Consider the following 15,805-nt stretch of genomic DNA (forward strand, 5'->3'; position numbering starts at 1 on the left):
GCTATTTAAGAAATAGTTATTTTAAAAGTAGCTCATAAATGAAGCTATTAGTTGGCCCTGGATAGAGCCAGCTATAACAACGTGTTCAAGCAATGAAAGGAACAAAAGAACCTCTGGAATGCACCAGCTTGTTCAAAAATAGCAGTTGTTTTTATTTTAAGACTCTAAGGAACTGAAATTTCTCTTTAAGGATTTTGTTGCTACCTTTCCTACAGAAATTACCTAGATTGCTTCTTGACCTCTATTCTGAAAGTAGAAGTCTTGTATAGTATTAGTTCCACAGCATGAAATATCCAAAATACTGTAGTTCCTGCATTCCTTGTACATTTGGACCTATTTCATCCCTGTATTAAAATATATATCCTTTTTTGCTTATATTGAGCTATAGTTGATTTACAATATATTAATGTCAGGTGTACAACATAGCAATTCAATATTTTTATAGATTATACTCTGCTTCAAGTTATTAAGAACCAGTGGCTTACAATATATATTCTTTACATAAATTTTCAAGAGAAAAGGCATTGAAAGTACATATTTATATTTTACATGAATATACATTACATATATATTCAACACATATATGTATATTAAGCTATATAAATATATCCTACAAGCAATAATTGAAGTTTGAAAAACATTACTATACTTGTAAATTCCATCCTTTCAGAAGCATACACTAATGTGAAATAATTTTTGGACTATCTGTCATAAACCAAATAAGTACTCGAGACAACCTGGGCCACATTTTAAAAATTCTCTTTAAAAAGAAGAAAATAGAAGTTTATGTTTAAGAGTCCAATTTGCCATCGAAGTCCAGAAATGGTTAGGAATCTTATTCTGCTTTACTTATTATGATTTAAGGACCATAACTTCCAAAATCATTTTAGATAAAATACAAAAATTCTAAACTAAAACTGTTTTTATGTGAAATTAATCTGTAATAAATTTGAAAATGTCCATTGATTTAATATTTACAAGCAGTCTGTCAGAGTTCATTACATATTGTGCACTGTTTTAGGCACTAGGGTACAAAAAAGAATGTAACAGAAAATTCTTGCCCTTAGGGAGCTGACATTTTAGTGACAGGTGTCAGGTTTTTTCTCCTTTGTAGGTATTTAGCATATAGTTTTTACAAACAGTTACAGATAGGATGCTACAGAACCTAAAGAAAATGAAGAAGCATTAGTTGAAGACTTCAAAAGAGGGTTTGTCTTGTTTGTACTAGGAACTGACTGTCGCATTAAATTAGCATTTCCAAGAAGCTATTTAAATCCATATTGTTGACACCACAGTGAAAGCAGTGAAACTAGTCAGCAGATGATTAAGTTTTATGGTTGATGTCCACACTTTTGTATCCTGGGACCAATATCAAGTTTCTGGGAAAAACATCCTTGCTTTCTCCCCATGTCCCTCTATCATTAAGTCTGGGTCTCAGCTTGTTGGTGTTAAATGTGTTCTGGGAATAAAGATGTATCTCAATCATTCTTTCTGCATTTTTCACTTATCAATCTGAGAAGATTTACTTCAGCTTTTCCAGGTTTTTTCCTCTCCTGAGGCAAGAAGCATTTAGATTGTTTATTATATATTCCACAAGGGAAAGTCTGCATTTAACTGGCTATTTTTTCAATTCCCAAGACCATCAGTTAGTAGAATCAATATTATTTCTGGGTGAGTGGAACAACCTTTACTAGCAGTTGGAGGTGGTATGTACATTTCTAGCTAGATTACTGACTTCCCACTAACTAGTCTATTAGGAAAATGACACTGTTCCCACGGAAATTAACTACCATTCAATTCAGGCTTGAAATCTTAAGACTGAAGTGGAGAAAAAAAAATGGATTGTCATGGGTTATGTTACTGTTTGAGGAGGGCAGACAGGAGTTAGTGAATTGGTGGTGTTAAAATGGGACTTTACTAAATGACTCATTAAAACTGCAAGAAAGATGAACCTCTACTGGCCCCAGAAGATTAAAACAGAAAAAAGACTCAAAAACCTGTTTTCAAACAGAATTTAGCAACTGTGGGAAACATACAAATTCAGTCTGGATGTTTGCAAGACCCTCCCCTATCACTCAGTCCAGAAACCGGGCACAGGTATGAGAATTTTGCAAAAACAGCTTTCAAAACTATTTTCTAATGCGAAACGGTGTGCCTGAAAAGCTTCGAGGTGGAAACCACTTCACGCAGTCTAGTATTCTCCCTGGCTTGCTAACCTCTCCGCCTTTCCCATCCCGCCACTCCCACTTGGCCGCCGCCTGCAGGCAGAGGGCGTTTGTTTACGTGACGTCAGCCGTAGTAAGCAGCCCCCGCCCCCGTTTCCCTCTGGCCGCCGCGTTTCCCGCGCCACGGCGCTTCTCCCCTTAAAAGGACAATAGAGGCCTCGGGAGCGCGCTCGGCCGCCGGGCCTTTTCCCCTCCCAGCCCTCGACGCGCGCGCGCCCGTATGCAAATAAGTTCGATTCAGGAGAATTTTGTACCGGGAGCCGCGCGTGCGCAGAGGGAAAGCGGAATCTACACCTTCCCCGCCAGCGGTAGCAACTGCAGAACTGCAGGAGACAATCTTTCTAGACAAGGCTGTTGAGGAGGAGGGAGCGGTTGAAGGGGGGGTTGACTTAGCGTGCACTGCGCCCCTCGGGATCGTTATTGCGCGTGAAACGGCTGCTTTTGGAAGGTGAGTAACTCGAACCACTACTGTGGTGCAAAACTGTCTCACGAGGCTTTGATTTCAGAGTGGTTTCTTTTCTCTTTTCACCTCACCTCACTACCTCCCCCAGTCCTTCCACAGACACACGCACACATTTATACACACAGGAAGTTTTGTCTTGAAGATGGCATTTCGAGGAGCGCTGTTTTCGTGATCTTCAGACCCCAGATTCTTTTGTATCTGCATGTTTAGTGTGCCCTTTTTAATTGGGGAGGGTATTTGAGGAAAAGCGAAAGTCTTGGGGTGGGGGAAGTGAACGGAGCCTGGAAAGGGGTGAGGAGTCGCCGGAGTTGAGGGATCCACGTTGAAGGTGACAATGACTTTTCGCAGCCGCAGTGTTCGCTGGCGAAAGGGAGCCCGGTGGCTTAAAGGCCCCAGAGAAAAGGACTTGCTGGCGATTGCAGAGGGGCCCCAGGTCTGTGCACCCGCGTGGGCGCGCGCCCGGGAGTGGCCGGGCGCCGTTGTTGGCCCTCGTGGTTTAGTTTCTTGCGGCCCCTCGAGCGTGTTGTCATGAGGGTGGACAATGGACACCCCTTGCTCGGAAACTAAGTTGCCGCCTACTTGCGAGCTGGAAGGCTGAGGGGGTTTAAATCGGCCTTTCGGGTCGGTGCCGGCGTGGCCATAGTGCACGCGGGTGGCGTTGTCCGCCTAACTCCGGAGGGATGCGGATGCGACAATGAGCAACACGCGGCCGCTCGGAAGCGGCCCCGGCTCGCAAACGCCTCTCCCCCGGCCGCGCCCAGACAGCGCGGTCGTCCGGGGTGTCGGTGGAGCCTTAAGTTTGGTTCGCAAATTTATTCACCTGTAGCGTGTAAAGTGGGCGCCGCGGAGCTCTCTAGGGCGACGGTGCGCGGCTTAAGATGGCCAGTCGGAGCCGAGTTGACTCCGGGATGGAGGCAGCGGCGTTGTCTGCGCCAGAGGAGTGCGGGAACTCCGGAGGGCACTGCTTTTTGTGCGGAGCGTGACAGACCACGTGCTAGGGCTGCTACCCGGGTTTGGTCCGGGGTCCGACTGAGCGTCCGGCTCGCGGTCAGCGGGGAGATGCGGACGCTGTCGGGGCCGGCCGGCCGGCAGGACAATGTGACTTGCTGATGATGGCGTCTTGCCAGTTTAAAAAGCAGAGTGAAAGTCGCCAACTCTCAGCCGGTGCGGGGCGGGGGATCCGGGCGTTTCTCATCAAGGACATTTCAAAACTTTGATTAAATGGGCCTACTGCTTGGGGAGGACGGCGGGACCGGCTCCGAACTCCCGGGACGCAGGGTCCCGACCCTTCCCCTGGGCGATCGTCAAGTGTCTCCCCCTGGGAAACAATCCCACGCCCCTGATGCTGCACGTAGGCAGCGCCCGGCTGGACAGAAAACAAAGAGCTGCATGTGCCGGTGCGGGCCCGGTCGGCGCTGGAGGCGGCCGCCTGGCAGGCCGGGCCCTCCTAAGTTCGGGCGAGTTTCGGGAGGGGCTTTTGTCCCTCGGCCCCTCGCGGGGAAACTTTGGCGACGCTACTTGTGCGCGGTGCGGTGCCGGAGCGCGGGGGGGAGGCGGCGTGCTTCCTCGCGGCGGGCGACCGAGGGGCAGCGGTCGGGGCTTGGCGCTGGAGCCGGGGCGCCGGGTGCCGCGACGGCCGAGGGCCCGGGAGAGAGCGGCCGCGAGGGCTCGGCCCGCTCCCCGGGGCCGGAGCCTGCGTCTGGGAGGTCTGTGGATCCGCCTTTGAAGTCGAACTGTTGCCATGTTTGAATTACGTCAGGGCAAAGCCATGAGGAGGAACAAGCCCCGGCAGCACGGCGTGCGGGAGGCGCGGCCTGCGGGAGGCGCCGGGCCGACCGGGTGGGCGGGCGCGGGGCCCGTTGTTCCGGCGCAGGTGAGGGAGGCGGCGGAGAGGGACGCGCTTCCCTCCTGCCGCCACCCCCTCCCCTGCGGGCAGCTCTCCACTGGAACTTTCCTCCCGACCCCAGCTGCTGTATTTACCCACGGGTCCGCTGGGGAGCGGTTCTGTTTGCTGCCTGGGTGTCTCTCTCTCGGCCGTCGCCGCGTGCCCGGGGGGTGGGGGTGGGGGGCAGCAGCCTGGGGCCACCGCGGAGGACTGGGGCGGGACGGGGAGGCATTTTTACTGCTTTCGGGGAAACCGGCGAGCACCCCTTCCCCCCAGCCGAGCCGCGGCCCGCACGTTCAGGGGACCCAGCCCCGACGACACCCAAAAAGCCACCGCAGGGAACTTCGGGGCTCCCGTTGTCCTACAAAGGGAAGTGAGGACTGTGGGCGAACCGTGCGTGCAGCTCTGGTCTTTGTGTGTTTACGTGTGGGAGGGGGCCGGCTGTGGCCAGGGCTGTTTTGGTTGGGGAGGTGCTACTTGGGGTGGTCGGGCGGTGCAGAGTTTGTTCTGCTAACTCTGACCCCTACTAGATTTCTTTGTTTTTATTTTCTCGCTCTAATCTTCGATTACTCCAGGCACCCGGAAGACCAAGAATTACTGTTTAGGCAAACATGAACCCGGTGCTAGACAGTTTCTCCCCATCCGTCCCCCCCGCCCCGGCACTCCTCACTCACATTATCCTAAGGAAGCTTAAGAAAAGTTCCCCCCCACCCACCGCGCCTTTCTCCTAATAATTAAAAAAAAAAAAATAATTTGACCTTGTCATTAAAAGTACTTAAAGCACCTGTTTTTTTAATTGGAGTTTGTCACTTTTGAAGAGCGTTTTCATAATTTGTTACAAAACCGAACGCGTTTATTAGTTGCTCAATCTAAATAAACTTCTGGGACTTTGTTTCTGGTGGGCTATGGCATTTAAAGTATTTACGTAATGGTTTGGGCAAGGGGGAATCTTTTGGCCTAAAGGTATGCTCAGCTCAGTTCCTGCGTTATCTTTGGACGACCTTGAAGAAGCTAGCACGTAGGAGTTAGGCCTTTCTAGGAGATTTTCTGTGGGGGGCTTGGGTGGGGGGAGCTGCTCAGGGGGATGACCCAAGGTAGTGGTTAGCTGTCCCTGCTAGCTCTTCCTAGTTCTGTGAACTGGGATTGACCTGCTGGTTACCCCTCTTAGATTTTCTTTTCAAGCTAACTTTTTTTTTTTTTTTTTGGTATGTGGCCCCAGGCATAGCTCAGAAATTATGCTGGTTTGACACATGGATGCTTCTTTGGTATTTGGGGTTTGCTTGCAGTCTAGACATCCGATAAGCAGCACCGTGTCTGTTGTTTCTTTCCTTATTTCTCCTGTATTTTGATCATGTTTAAGGGTTAGAATCTAAAAGTGGCCTTTACTGAAAAATAAAAATATCCTTTGAGGGCCACGCCCACACATACCAGAATATCCATACAAATTGAAACCAGTTTTGTGCTTTCATTGTTTTGCTATTCAATATACTATTTCCCCCCAAGTTTTGGTTGACCAAATGACAAATACCTAAAGGCTACCAATATTAGTACATTTCTGAAATGAATAGATCTTGTCAAGAGAATGAGAAACTTCAGATTTAATAACCTTATAGCTTTCCTTTGGGGAGTTATTTCTCTGGGTCAGGTATTTATTAATAAAACGCATATGAGGAGCTTTGCCAATACACTGAGATTCTTTGTTTTCTTAATTAGTATTTTGTAGCCAAGTTACAGCTAGATTTCAGTATTCTGAGAGATTTCAAATGTATCTAGAGTTTAAGGTTTTTGTTTTGAATATCAGATGATATGTGCAGCAGAGATTTGGTTTTTCAAGGTAAATGAGTTGAGAGTGGGAAGGACACAGACAAGGTCTCTGCTGCCTTCCCTTTTTCCATTACTTTTGCAAGATTGGAGATAAAAAGTTCAATACATAGTATATCCTAGAATCTGGGGTGGGTCTTATGGCTGCTATTGCACAGTACTATTCTGTATATCTGGAACCTGAATGATCAGTTTTTTCTCCAGAGTTGGCAGTCAGACCCTGGGAAAACCTGGCTCATAAGCTCACAGTCAGGCAGATTTATGTCACAAAAGCACTTTGAGAATGATTTTCCATGTAAAATAAGTTTTTCACTGGGAAAAACTTAAGCTAATTTGAAATGTAGACCAACGTCATAAGCTGTTGCAAGGACAAATTAATTTACTATGTGCTAGGCACATAGTAGGTTGCTTTAAAAGTATTACATTTTCTTTTTTTCCCCTAAGCAGTGCTAGGCATATAATTGGCTAAGAAGGAGGGGAGTATATTTGTTGAGACACTAGGTTAGTGTTCAGAAGTCTATGGGGTTGAAATGCTTGGTTTCCAAAGACATGATCATCTTAAGCAAGTCAGTTTGTAGTCAGATTTTGTTATCTGCAAAATAGGAATAATCATCCCTGATTCTCAGGGATGTAAATTAAGTAAATCATGTGCTTGGTAATACAACCTGTTGTCCTCACAACTTTGAAAAGTAGACATTTTGCAGAAGACAAAACAGGTTTGGATCAGTTTCCTTGCTGGAATGCATAATTTAGTATATGAGAAGTGGAAAGAATAATTGTTTTTGGCCCCATCCCCCACCTTCAGAAACTGTTTCTGGGAAGACACTGCCTTAAACTCCTGGTTGCCAATCTAATTCTGATTCACCAGGTAACATCAAAAAGTCCGGTAGAAATCTAGAAAATACCATTTTCTTCCTGATTTGTCCACAAGAGTGTCCTGTTATAAATTGAAAATATTTTGTTATCTTTTGGTTCTCTAGTTTCTGTTTCTCAGTTTCTCTTTTAATTGAATCTGCAACTGAGTGGTTTTCTGTATTATGGAAATGCAGCTAATCCGAAAGAAGGGAGTTTTATTTTCAAGGGAGAGTTTTCTTTTTGTACTAGAAATATAGAAGTCACAGACACATTTGCTATTACATATTCAAGTACAAAATTTCAATTTAACTAAAATAATTTTTTCTAGCTTCATATTTAGTTGTTTCCACCTACTATAAGTTTGATTTGGCTTAATGTTATTTTAATTTGTTTGATGTTAATATATGCTGAGTTTAAATAGCTCTCGTTTTGAGATTCATTTCTACACACATTGTTCTCCTAATCCTCCCTTCCTCTACACATGCCTGCTTGAAATCAGCAAGAAATTTTTTTTCTACTAATTATTATGAAAATATTGACTTGTCTGCTATTAGTCTTTTCTGATTAAAGTCATTCATTTGGTTTACATTTCTTGGAAATCTTTAAAGCTCACTTTTTTGGGGGGTGCAAAAATCTAGAAACTAAATATTAAAAAAGACACTTTTAAAAAAAATTTATTGTGGACACCATTCCTATTTCATGCCCTTAAAAACACTGTTCAAGTCCATTTTGTCTACCCCACACTTCTTAGCAAGTTCCACCCAGTTCTGTATACGATGTACAGTCAGCACCTGGTTGTAATATAAGACTTATTACCTTTAACAGTTTATCATTGAGTAGAGGGAGCAATCCTCTGGAGGAAGGCATGGCAACCCACTCCAGTTTTCTTGCCTGGAGAATCTCCATGGACAGAGGAGCCTGGTGGGCTACAGTCCAAGGGGTTGCAGAATCAGACACCACTGAGTGACTAAGCACAGAGGGAACAGTACCTTAAACAAGTACATGAAATCCAGTGTGTTTGTTTTGTAAAAAGATGTAATTCTCAAATAATTTCTTAGGTTAAGAGGATGAAGGAGAAATCATTTGGACAGAAATAGCAGACTTAAGTATTGATGTGGTTAGTTATTAAGGTTGATTTGACACTCCTGGAATATCAGAATTCTGTGTTGGGAGTAGCTGGTAGACAGGACTAGATCCTGAAAAGCTTTGAGTTTTCTTGCCAAGGAGTTTGGATATTATCCTGATATCCAAGTGTTGGTACCTTGGAAGGAATATTAATATTTGAACTTTAGGACAATATCACCTATTTGAAGGGTGCAGCCTTATAAGTCAGTTATGAGGCTCTGACAGTTCAAACACCATAATGAGGAACAAACAGGCAATGGGAATAGAAGGAATATGAACCAGAGAGGTGAAAGAAGAAACAGATTCTCTAAGGACTTCATCATGAAGATGGTAGAGATTTTGCAGAAGATAAGAAGGGAGCACCTGGTTGACTTTCAGATTTTTTATGTGATTATGTGGATTAAAGTCTGGTTAGGTGAACACAAAAAGAATGTTTTGAAGGAAGACTATATAATCAGGAGGGCATTTAAAGGTTAGGACTGCCAGTCCTTGTATTTATTGGTGCTTCAGAGAACTTTAGGAACTTTGCTGAGATTTGGGTTAGACCAGGTATGTGCTTTCTTGACATTTTTGTCAAGTTTGAAAATGGAGAACAACCTTCATGGAAAGGAATATGGTTGTTTCATAAACTTAAAATCTCTGGAAATTTTAAGTTCCTCCTTCTCTACAAACTTGTTCTTAAAACCTTCTGAAATCAGGATTCTACTCTCATTTTAATTAGTTGGGTGTGTCTTGGGACAGATAAGAGTTTATATTACTATAATGTGCAAGTCATAAATTCAAGGAAATAAATGGTATATATACACTGATGTTTTCATATTCTTGCTCCACAGCATCCCTGGAAAATAGAAGTAAGATTTTACCCTAATATTACAGAGGACAAATAAAATTTGAAGTGGCTTCCTATTTACTTGTAAAGACAAAAGCAGAAATATAGACTCCAGCTTGACTTCATCACACTCAAAATAGTCATATTTCTTAACTAATAATCATCCTTTAAAAGCAAATAAGTACTATCCCCCCAACCTTTAACTTTCTCATTCACTGGAATTGCTTTTAATCTAGTGTTGGAATACCGAGGTTTTTTTTGTTTTGTTTTTACAGTATCAAAATGGGAAGACCTAGTATTTCTTTTTACACTGTCTAAAACGCAGAGACCTGGATTTGTGATTTTTATTTTTAACCTGTGCTATGTCAGCTGAAGACTTAAATTTCTGAGTTTGACCCCTTGCCTGTCAGAGGAGTTCTAGGGTCTTCTACTGAGCGTGGATTCCATAGGCAGCACTGGGTAAATATTTTATCATATAATTTCTCAGCCTGGGTACATGTTTGGAGAAGCTATTGGCAGACAAGTGGGCGTCCACCACGTCTTTCTGCTTTTCTCCAGGCAAGTTTAAATTTTTAAATTTCACTTTAAAAAGTGAATCAATAAATTCAGAAACGTTGGTATTGGGATGTGGGTAGGTATCTACTAGAAGCAGGTAAAAGGAAATAGTAGTGTTTGATTGCCCCACAGTTTTCCTTAAGCACCACTGAAATGTATCTTTTTGTAGGGGAATACTGCAACCAAGTGGCCTAGCAGTGGGAGAACACAAAACAATCCTATTTGACCCTTTGTGAAGAGTGTTGCTACAGTTACACTGTTAGTGTTTACTGGATCCTGTACTTACATGTGATTAAAGATAGCATACCGTTGACTAAAATGGTGTCGAAGGTGGCATTACCAGTTTCAGGCACTCGAGGTGGCACTTAACTTTGGATCATAGTGTGTTTTCGCATTTATTTCTCTTCCTTTCCCATAATCATGCCGTTTAAAGTGCAGCTCTAAAAAATGCCTCTCCTTCACTTCAGAGTTGTCTCTGGTTGCTGGGTTCCTTTCGTCTTTATTCACTGCTGCTTCCTTCAAACTTGACAAATCTTTTGCTTGTCTCGTCTCTGCAGTTTCCTTCCCATTCTGTTCTGTCCTTGATTTTACTATTCTGTATGCTCTCTTGTGGAGTATATTTCCTAATGGGTATCTTTTCATCTATATGTCTTTGAGGAAGTTTATTTAAGTTCTTTGGGCTTTTTCAGATTCCTCTTTATGTCAAGTCAAGATATGTGATGATGACTAAAGTTTTGGGATGTGGTGTTCTTGATTAAAAAAAAACAATATAGAAGGGAGTCAAGTGAAAGTAAACCTCCCTCATTCTTGCACCCCTCAGAGACAATTGCTAGTTATTGGTTCTTAAAAGTCTGTTTTAAAAAGCCAGTTTGTGTATTCAAGATCTCATTGAAAACATACTATATAACAAGATAATCTTGGGAAAAAAGTTCCCTCCCTGCACATGTTGTAGATCTACTGCCTTTTAAGGGCTGCAAGGGTATCCTGTAATATGAAAACACCATACTTTAACCAGTCTGAGAATCCATGGATATTTACATTGTGGCACAGTGGTAAAGAATCTGCCTGACAGTGCAGGAGATACAGGAGATGTGGGATTGATCCCTGGGTCAGGCAGATTCCCTGGAGGAGGAAATGGCAACTCACTCTAGTATTTTTTCCCAGAAAATTCCATGGACAGAGAAGACTGGCAGTCTAAGGGGTCACAAAGAGTCGGACACAATGCCTGAGCATGCATGCACGCATACTATCTTACGTGTGCTTTTTTAAAAAAGAAGTCTAGGTCATTTGGTTTTTTTTAGAAAAAATGATTAGAAGCTGTAGGGTTTGGTCTCTTGAAAATGAAGAACAATTTAGAAACATTTTTATTTGGGAGATTGCACCCCTGATTGGTGCATCAGAATTTCACTTCTCAAGATGGTATGGACAAGTTACAAAGTTAACTATAAAAGCTGATTTATCATCATCTTTGGCATTATTTACTTCTGTTTTCATCTACCTAGTCCATCCAGTGCATTTTCTGTTTTGAAAGCAGATTTTCTTAAACATTTGTTTATTTTGTTTCTTGGATGTGTTGAGTCTTCCGTGCTGCACTGGAACCTTCTCTAGTTGCAGCAAGCTGGGGCTGCTCTCTAGTTGTGGTGTGCGGGCTTCTCATCGCAGTGGCCTCTCGTTGTGGAGCATGGATCTAGGTAAGGCATGCGGCCTCAGCAGTTGGGCACAGGGCATGTGGAATCTTCCTGGACGAGGGGTGGAACCCATGTCCTCTGCATCGGCAGGCGAACACTGGACCACCAGGGAAGCCCCTGAAAGGTATTTTTGAATATAAGAAAAACAGCTGCCCAGAAGGAGTCTAGAAAATGGAATTGGGAAAGTTATTACATTGGAGGAACTATTGGTGTCCTTCAAAGCTTACCAACTAAGGTGAACCTAATAGATGTTACTTGCATACATCATAATAAGAACCTTCTCCATTTTCCTAAGTGTTAATTAAAATCACACCCTTATAAGATTTGAAAGATAAGAAAATACTCTGCAGAATTAAGATCTTCACCTCACTGTCTCCTAATTGCATGTTAAAAAGGGTACTAAAAGCTCTAAAATGTGCATTTTTCACGATTCTTTATACTGTTTCTTAGTTGATACCGAATCATACTGTTCCATAGTTGATACCAAATCAAGTATTTGGTATTACTAAAAATTGTAAGAGATCATCTTTAAGCTTGGAACTATCAGAAAACTTACACAGTCTTTTACTATTGATTGTGAAGATTACTTCCTCATCATATTATATTTTGCTCAGTAAACTTACATTATGTGTGCTGTGTATTAAGTGTACTAAGACATCATCCGCTCTTTGGCTTCATAGTCTCATTAAATGAGATTAGAATTGGCTCCTTTGCGTCTTGGTAAACAGTGGTTACTTCACGCTTTCCTTGCTTCAACACTAAGGATGCATTCCCCATTCTTTCATTAAGCTGATCACTGAATTTTTATGAAATTTACAGTTTTAAAATAGATGAAACCCCAATAAACCAATCAAAACAAATGTTCAGAATTGATTGTTGCATTTTAGAAATTCACATTGCTGTCTCTGTATGCTATTTGTTCAGGTAATTACAGTTATTTCTCTTAGGGCTTTTGCTGACTTAGCTATTAGCTTTAATCTTTGAGATTGAATTAAATTGGACAGAACAGTAATTTCAGCATGGTTGGTTTGTCTTTAGCTGTTATAATATTTTTTTAAAATTGTGGCTTTTTGACTGACAGTAGGTAAAGAAATGTCAGTGAAAGTGCTGTATCTGACATGAAGTACTGTACAAATGACAGTTTTTAAAGGAAGTTTAATCCACACATTTATTGAGTACATATTACATGACTGATAATATTCTAGGTGCTGAGGTTACAAAGATGAATAAAGTCAAGAGAATTCCAAACCCAATCTTTTTATTTTTAGAAACAAGCTTATTGTAATAATTTATGTATCATAAAATTCACTCTCAAAAGTGTACAATTCAGTAGCTTTTAGTATATTTAGAGTTTTGCAACCATTGCTACTGTCTATTTTTAGCAGACAAATGAGTTTTTAAATCAGCATTTTAAGCTTTTATTTTTTGCCTTTATTTCAAAGGTAAGTTTTCTTCTGCTTCTGCAAATACATGCTTAAGGGTAATATTATATGGAGTCTCCTCTCATCTATAACTATTCATCAGTTAGGAAGCAGATGGCATTGGCTTCCTTCTATTAAAACACTGCTGAGTGATGTGACATCTGTAAGAATACATGCAAAAATCACTAATAATTTGAACAAATAGGTTCTTCTGGAGGGATCATTTAATACTGCACAAATGTGACCTTAGGAAAGAAATACTCTTTTAAAACTGAAGTTGATTGTTTTATTATGTTAATTTCAGGTGTACAAAACAACATAGTGATTCAGTATTTTTATGGGGAAGAAGTATTCTAAAGACCACTTAGTTGGTTGAGATAACAGAAATCCCAAGTTTAAAGTCAAATTGTGCCATGCTCACTCACCACCTGCTCAAATATATAAAGTAACTTGGTTTCAGAGCCATTTTGTGTCTTAGTTTTTTCCCAGAGATTAGATAAGGTTTTTAATTTTTTAAAACATTAGTGGGTCTGTAGGTTTTGTGAAAATACTTTTAGTTAATCTCTGGCCTCCCCAAAGCTCAGAATGGTTAAACACCAATCACTGCTTAAGTGGGCTGCTTGTAAACAAAGCCCAGAATGAAACCCCTGTGTCTTTGCTGCAGATTCCCAGGTGCCCCTCAAGTGCAGGAATAAGCTCAGAAAAGGTTTAATAGGTTTATTAAGTAATCATCCATTAAAAGGCTCATGTGCTACTTGTGTGTTGCATCAGGACAGGTGCCTGCCTCCTTACTGCACTTAGCACTGAAAGAGGGTGAACCCTAGAATTTAGACTCCCTAGTCAGCTGTTTAGGCAGAAGAATTTTGTTAAGAAAAACAAGGTTGCAGAGCTACATAAAAGATAGCAGTCAGAAGACATCAGGCTATTAGATTTTCTCTGATGTCTAAGAAGAACATTTCTCAGGCTGAAGATTGGATTGATTCACTTACTATTGGGTCAGTTTTGTGGTGATTCCTACCACCAACAAAAATTGATTCACAATCGCTGATGATGAAAAGGAAAGTAATATTTAGCTATAGCCTTAATATTCCTTAGCAGCTTGCCAGCATGATAACTGGCACAAATTATGACTTCTTGGTCAAATCCAGCCTCAGTGAAGGTAGTATTTAGTTCATATCTTGGAGATGACCTCAATTTTTATAGTTTTGATAGTATGTTTATTATTTGTGGAAGGAAGGGGATTGTGAGGGTAGAAATAGTCTGTCCTGTAATGGGATTTGGCCTGTGTATTAATGGAATGAACTGACCTTTCTTGCTGTACTTCCTCTGTCCTTGCTGAGAAGGGAGAAGGGAGGTTGAATTTTCCTAGAGTTATTGATGAAGCTGGCCCACTGCAAGAGGAACTGTGGACTTTTGACCTTGGTGATAATGGAAGGTATTAGGGGAATTTGAAGAGGCCACAGGTTGGTGGAAGGACTAGAAAGAGTTGTGTTACATTTTTGCCTCAAAATATTGTTACATTTAATATACAAATTAAAGCAGTAGTTTCTACTTTCTCAGTACTTTTAAAGTTTGTATAAACCTGTGTAGTTTGACATTGTTTTTTTCCAAAGCAGTGCTTGGCCATTTTCTTCAGGAGGCAATTTTCTTTTCATTTATCATGTGAAGTTTTGTTAGACTAAAAAAAAATCTACCTCATTTCACAGGTCTATGCCTTTTCCTATTATATATCGAGCACCTTCCTCATTTTTTTCCTTTCAAAAAGTCTCATTTAATGAAAACAATTAAATCAACTAGAAATATTATGTTCTTCTTTGTTTTAACAATTCTTAAACTAACGTTTAGTTTAGACTTAGTGAAATGTATCAGTGGCCTTCTGATCCATCACATCTTTCTTTTACTTGCCTCTCAAAAACATCAAAGAACACTAGTCCCTGTTTAAAAGGAAAACTTAAGTGTTTGGCTAATTATTTGCTGATAAATTATTTTCTTAAAAGCAAATTTTAAATCCTTTGTATTTCAGAATCCCTTCGTCTCAAACACACACATGCACACACACAGAGTCTGACTATTTGGTTATTTTTCTGAATCACTTTCATAAATACTTAACTCTGGTATGACTAACCAGAATTGTAGTGGAATGAGGTTAGGGAAGAGGTCATTCAAAGACAAACACCAAGGCTTTTGTTTTACTCATATATTTGAGTGTATTTCTAAAAGAACTTTTAAAAGGATGACATTCCTTTTAAAACGTGGTTATAACTCCTGAAACTGGGTACAAATCTAGTTAATATTAATAATTTTCTCTTATGCTTTATGTGATGTTTGTGTGTGCACAAACACACGCACACGCCCTGCTCTGGATTTGTCCTTTGGGGTTTAGTTTCTGTTCATTACATTTACATCACCTCTTAGTCCAGATGTTTTGTGAAGTTGGTCCTTGGTTTGGATATTCTAAATTATTTATAAGGTATGTGTTTACTACCAGCTGCCTTTTTGTTGCAACCAGCCCTAGAGTTCTTCCTTCCTTCCTTGATGAATGTTGAGGGTTTTTTTGATCATGGGAATCACAGTTTATCTCACTCTACATTTTTGAACATCTGCCTCCCACTATTACAGCTCTCAGGCACAGCACCTCATTGAAGAACTTCAAAAACCTCTGTAACGACTGAGGGGCAGACCACTGGTCAGGCAACATGAGCTCACTCTTAATCTGTCTTAGTGATTTATGAAATTAGCATTCTTAAACTATAACCCTGGTTTTTTGTATATTTTACATCCTCCTTTCCGTAGTTTCAATTCAAGGATAACTTGCCTGCTTAGAACTCCCCATTTATCACAGAGAAATCCCCTCTGATTTCCCACAGGGCGAAGTAGTGTGGGTTGATGCATATTGAGCTACTTCTGTGCTTAGTATCAAATTGTAGTCCTGTGGTAA

General features: G+C 41.4%; 1 protein-coding gene across 3 annotated transcripts in view; it reads left to right on the top strand.

The window, feature by feature from the left end:
- The first annotated feature begins 200 nt into the window (after positions 1–200).
- SINHCAF (SIN3-HDAC complex associated factor) overlaps positions 201–15,805 on the top strand; it is a 29,578-nt gene continuing 13,973 nt past the window's right edge. The window contains exon 1 of one of the 3 annotated variants that reach the window (XM_065939740.1): positions 201–2,673. Coding sequence is in view for 1 of the 3 variants with exons in the window: in XM_065939739.1 (XP_065795811.1) it covers positions 4,031–4,085 (55 nt within the window). In the remaining 2 variants the exon portion in view is untranslated. Of the gene's footprint in view, positions 2,674–2,702; positions 4,086–4,122; positions 4,395–15,805 lie in introns of those variants that run through there. The other 2 variants (XM_065939739.1, XM_065939744.1) reach the window with 2 other exon arrangements.

This window comes from Muntiacus reevesi, chromosome 1 (assembly GCF_963930625.1).
Source record: "Muntiacus reevesi chromosome 1, mMunRee1.1, whole genome shotgun sequence".
NCBI lineage: Eukaryota > Metazoa > Chordata > Mammalia > Artiodactyla > Cervidae > Muntiacus > Muntiacus reevesi.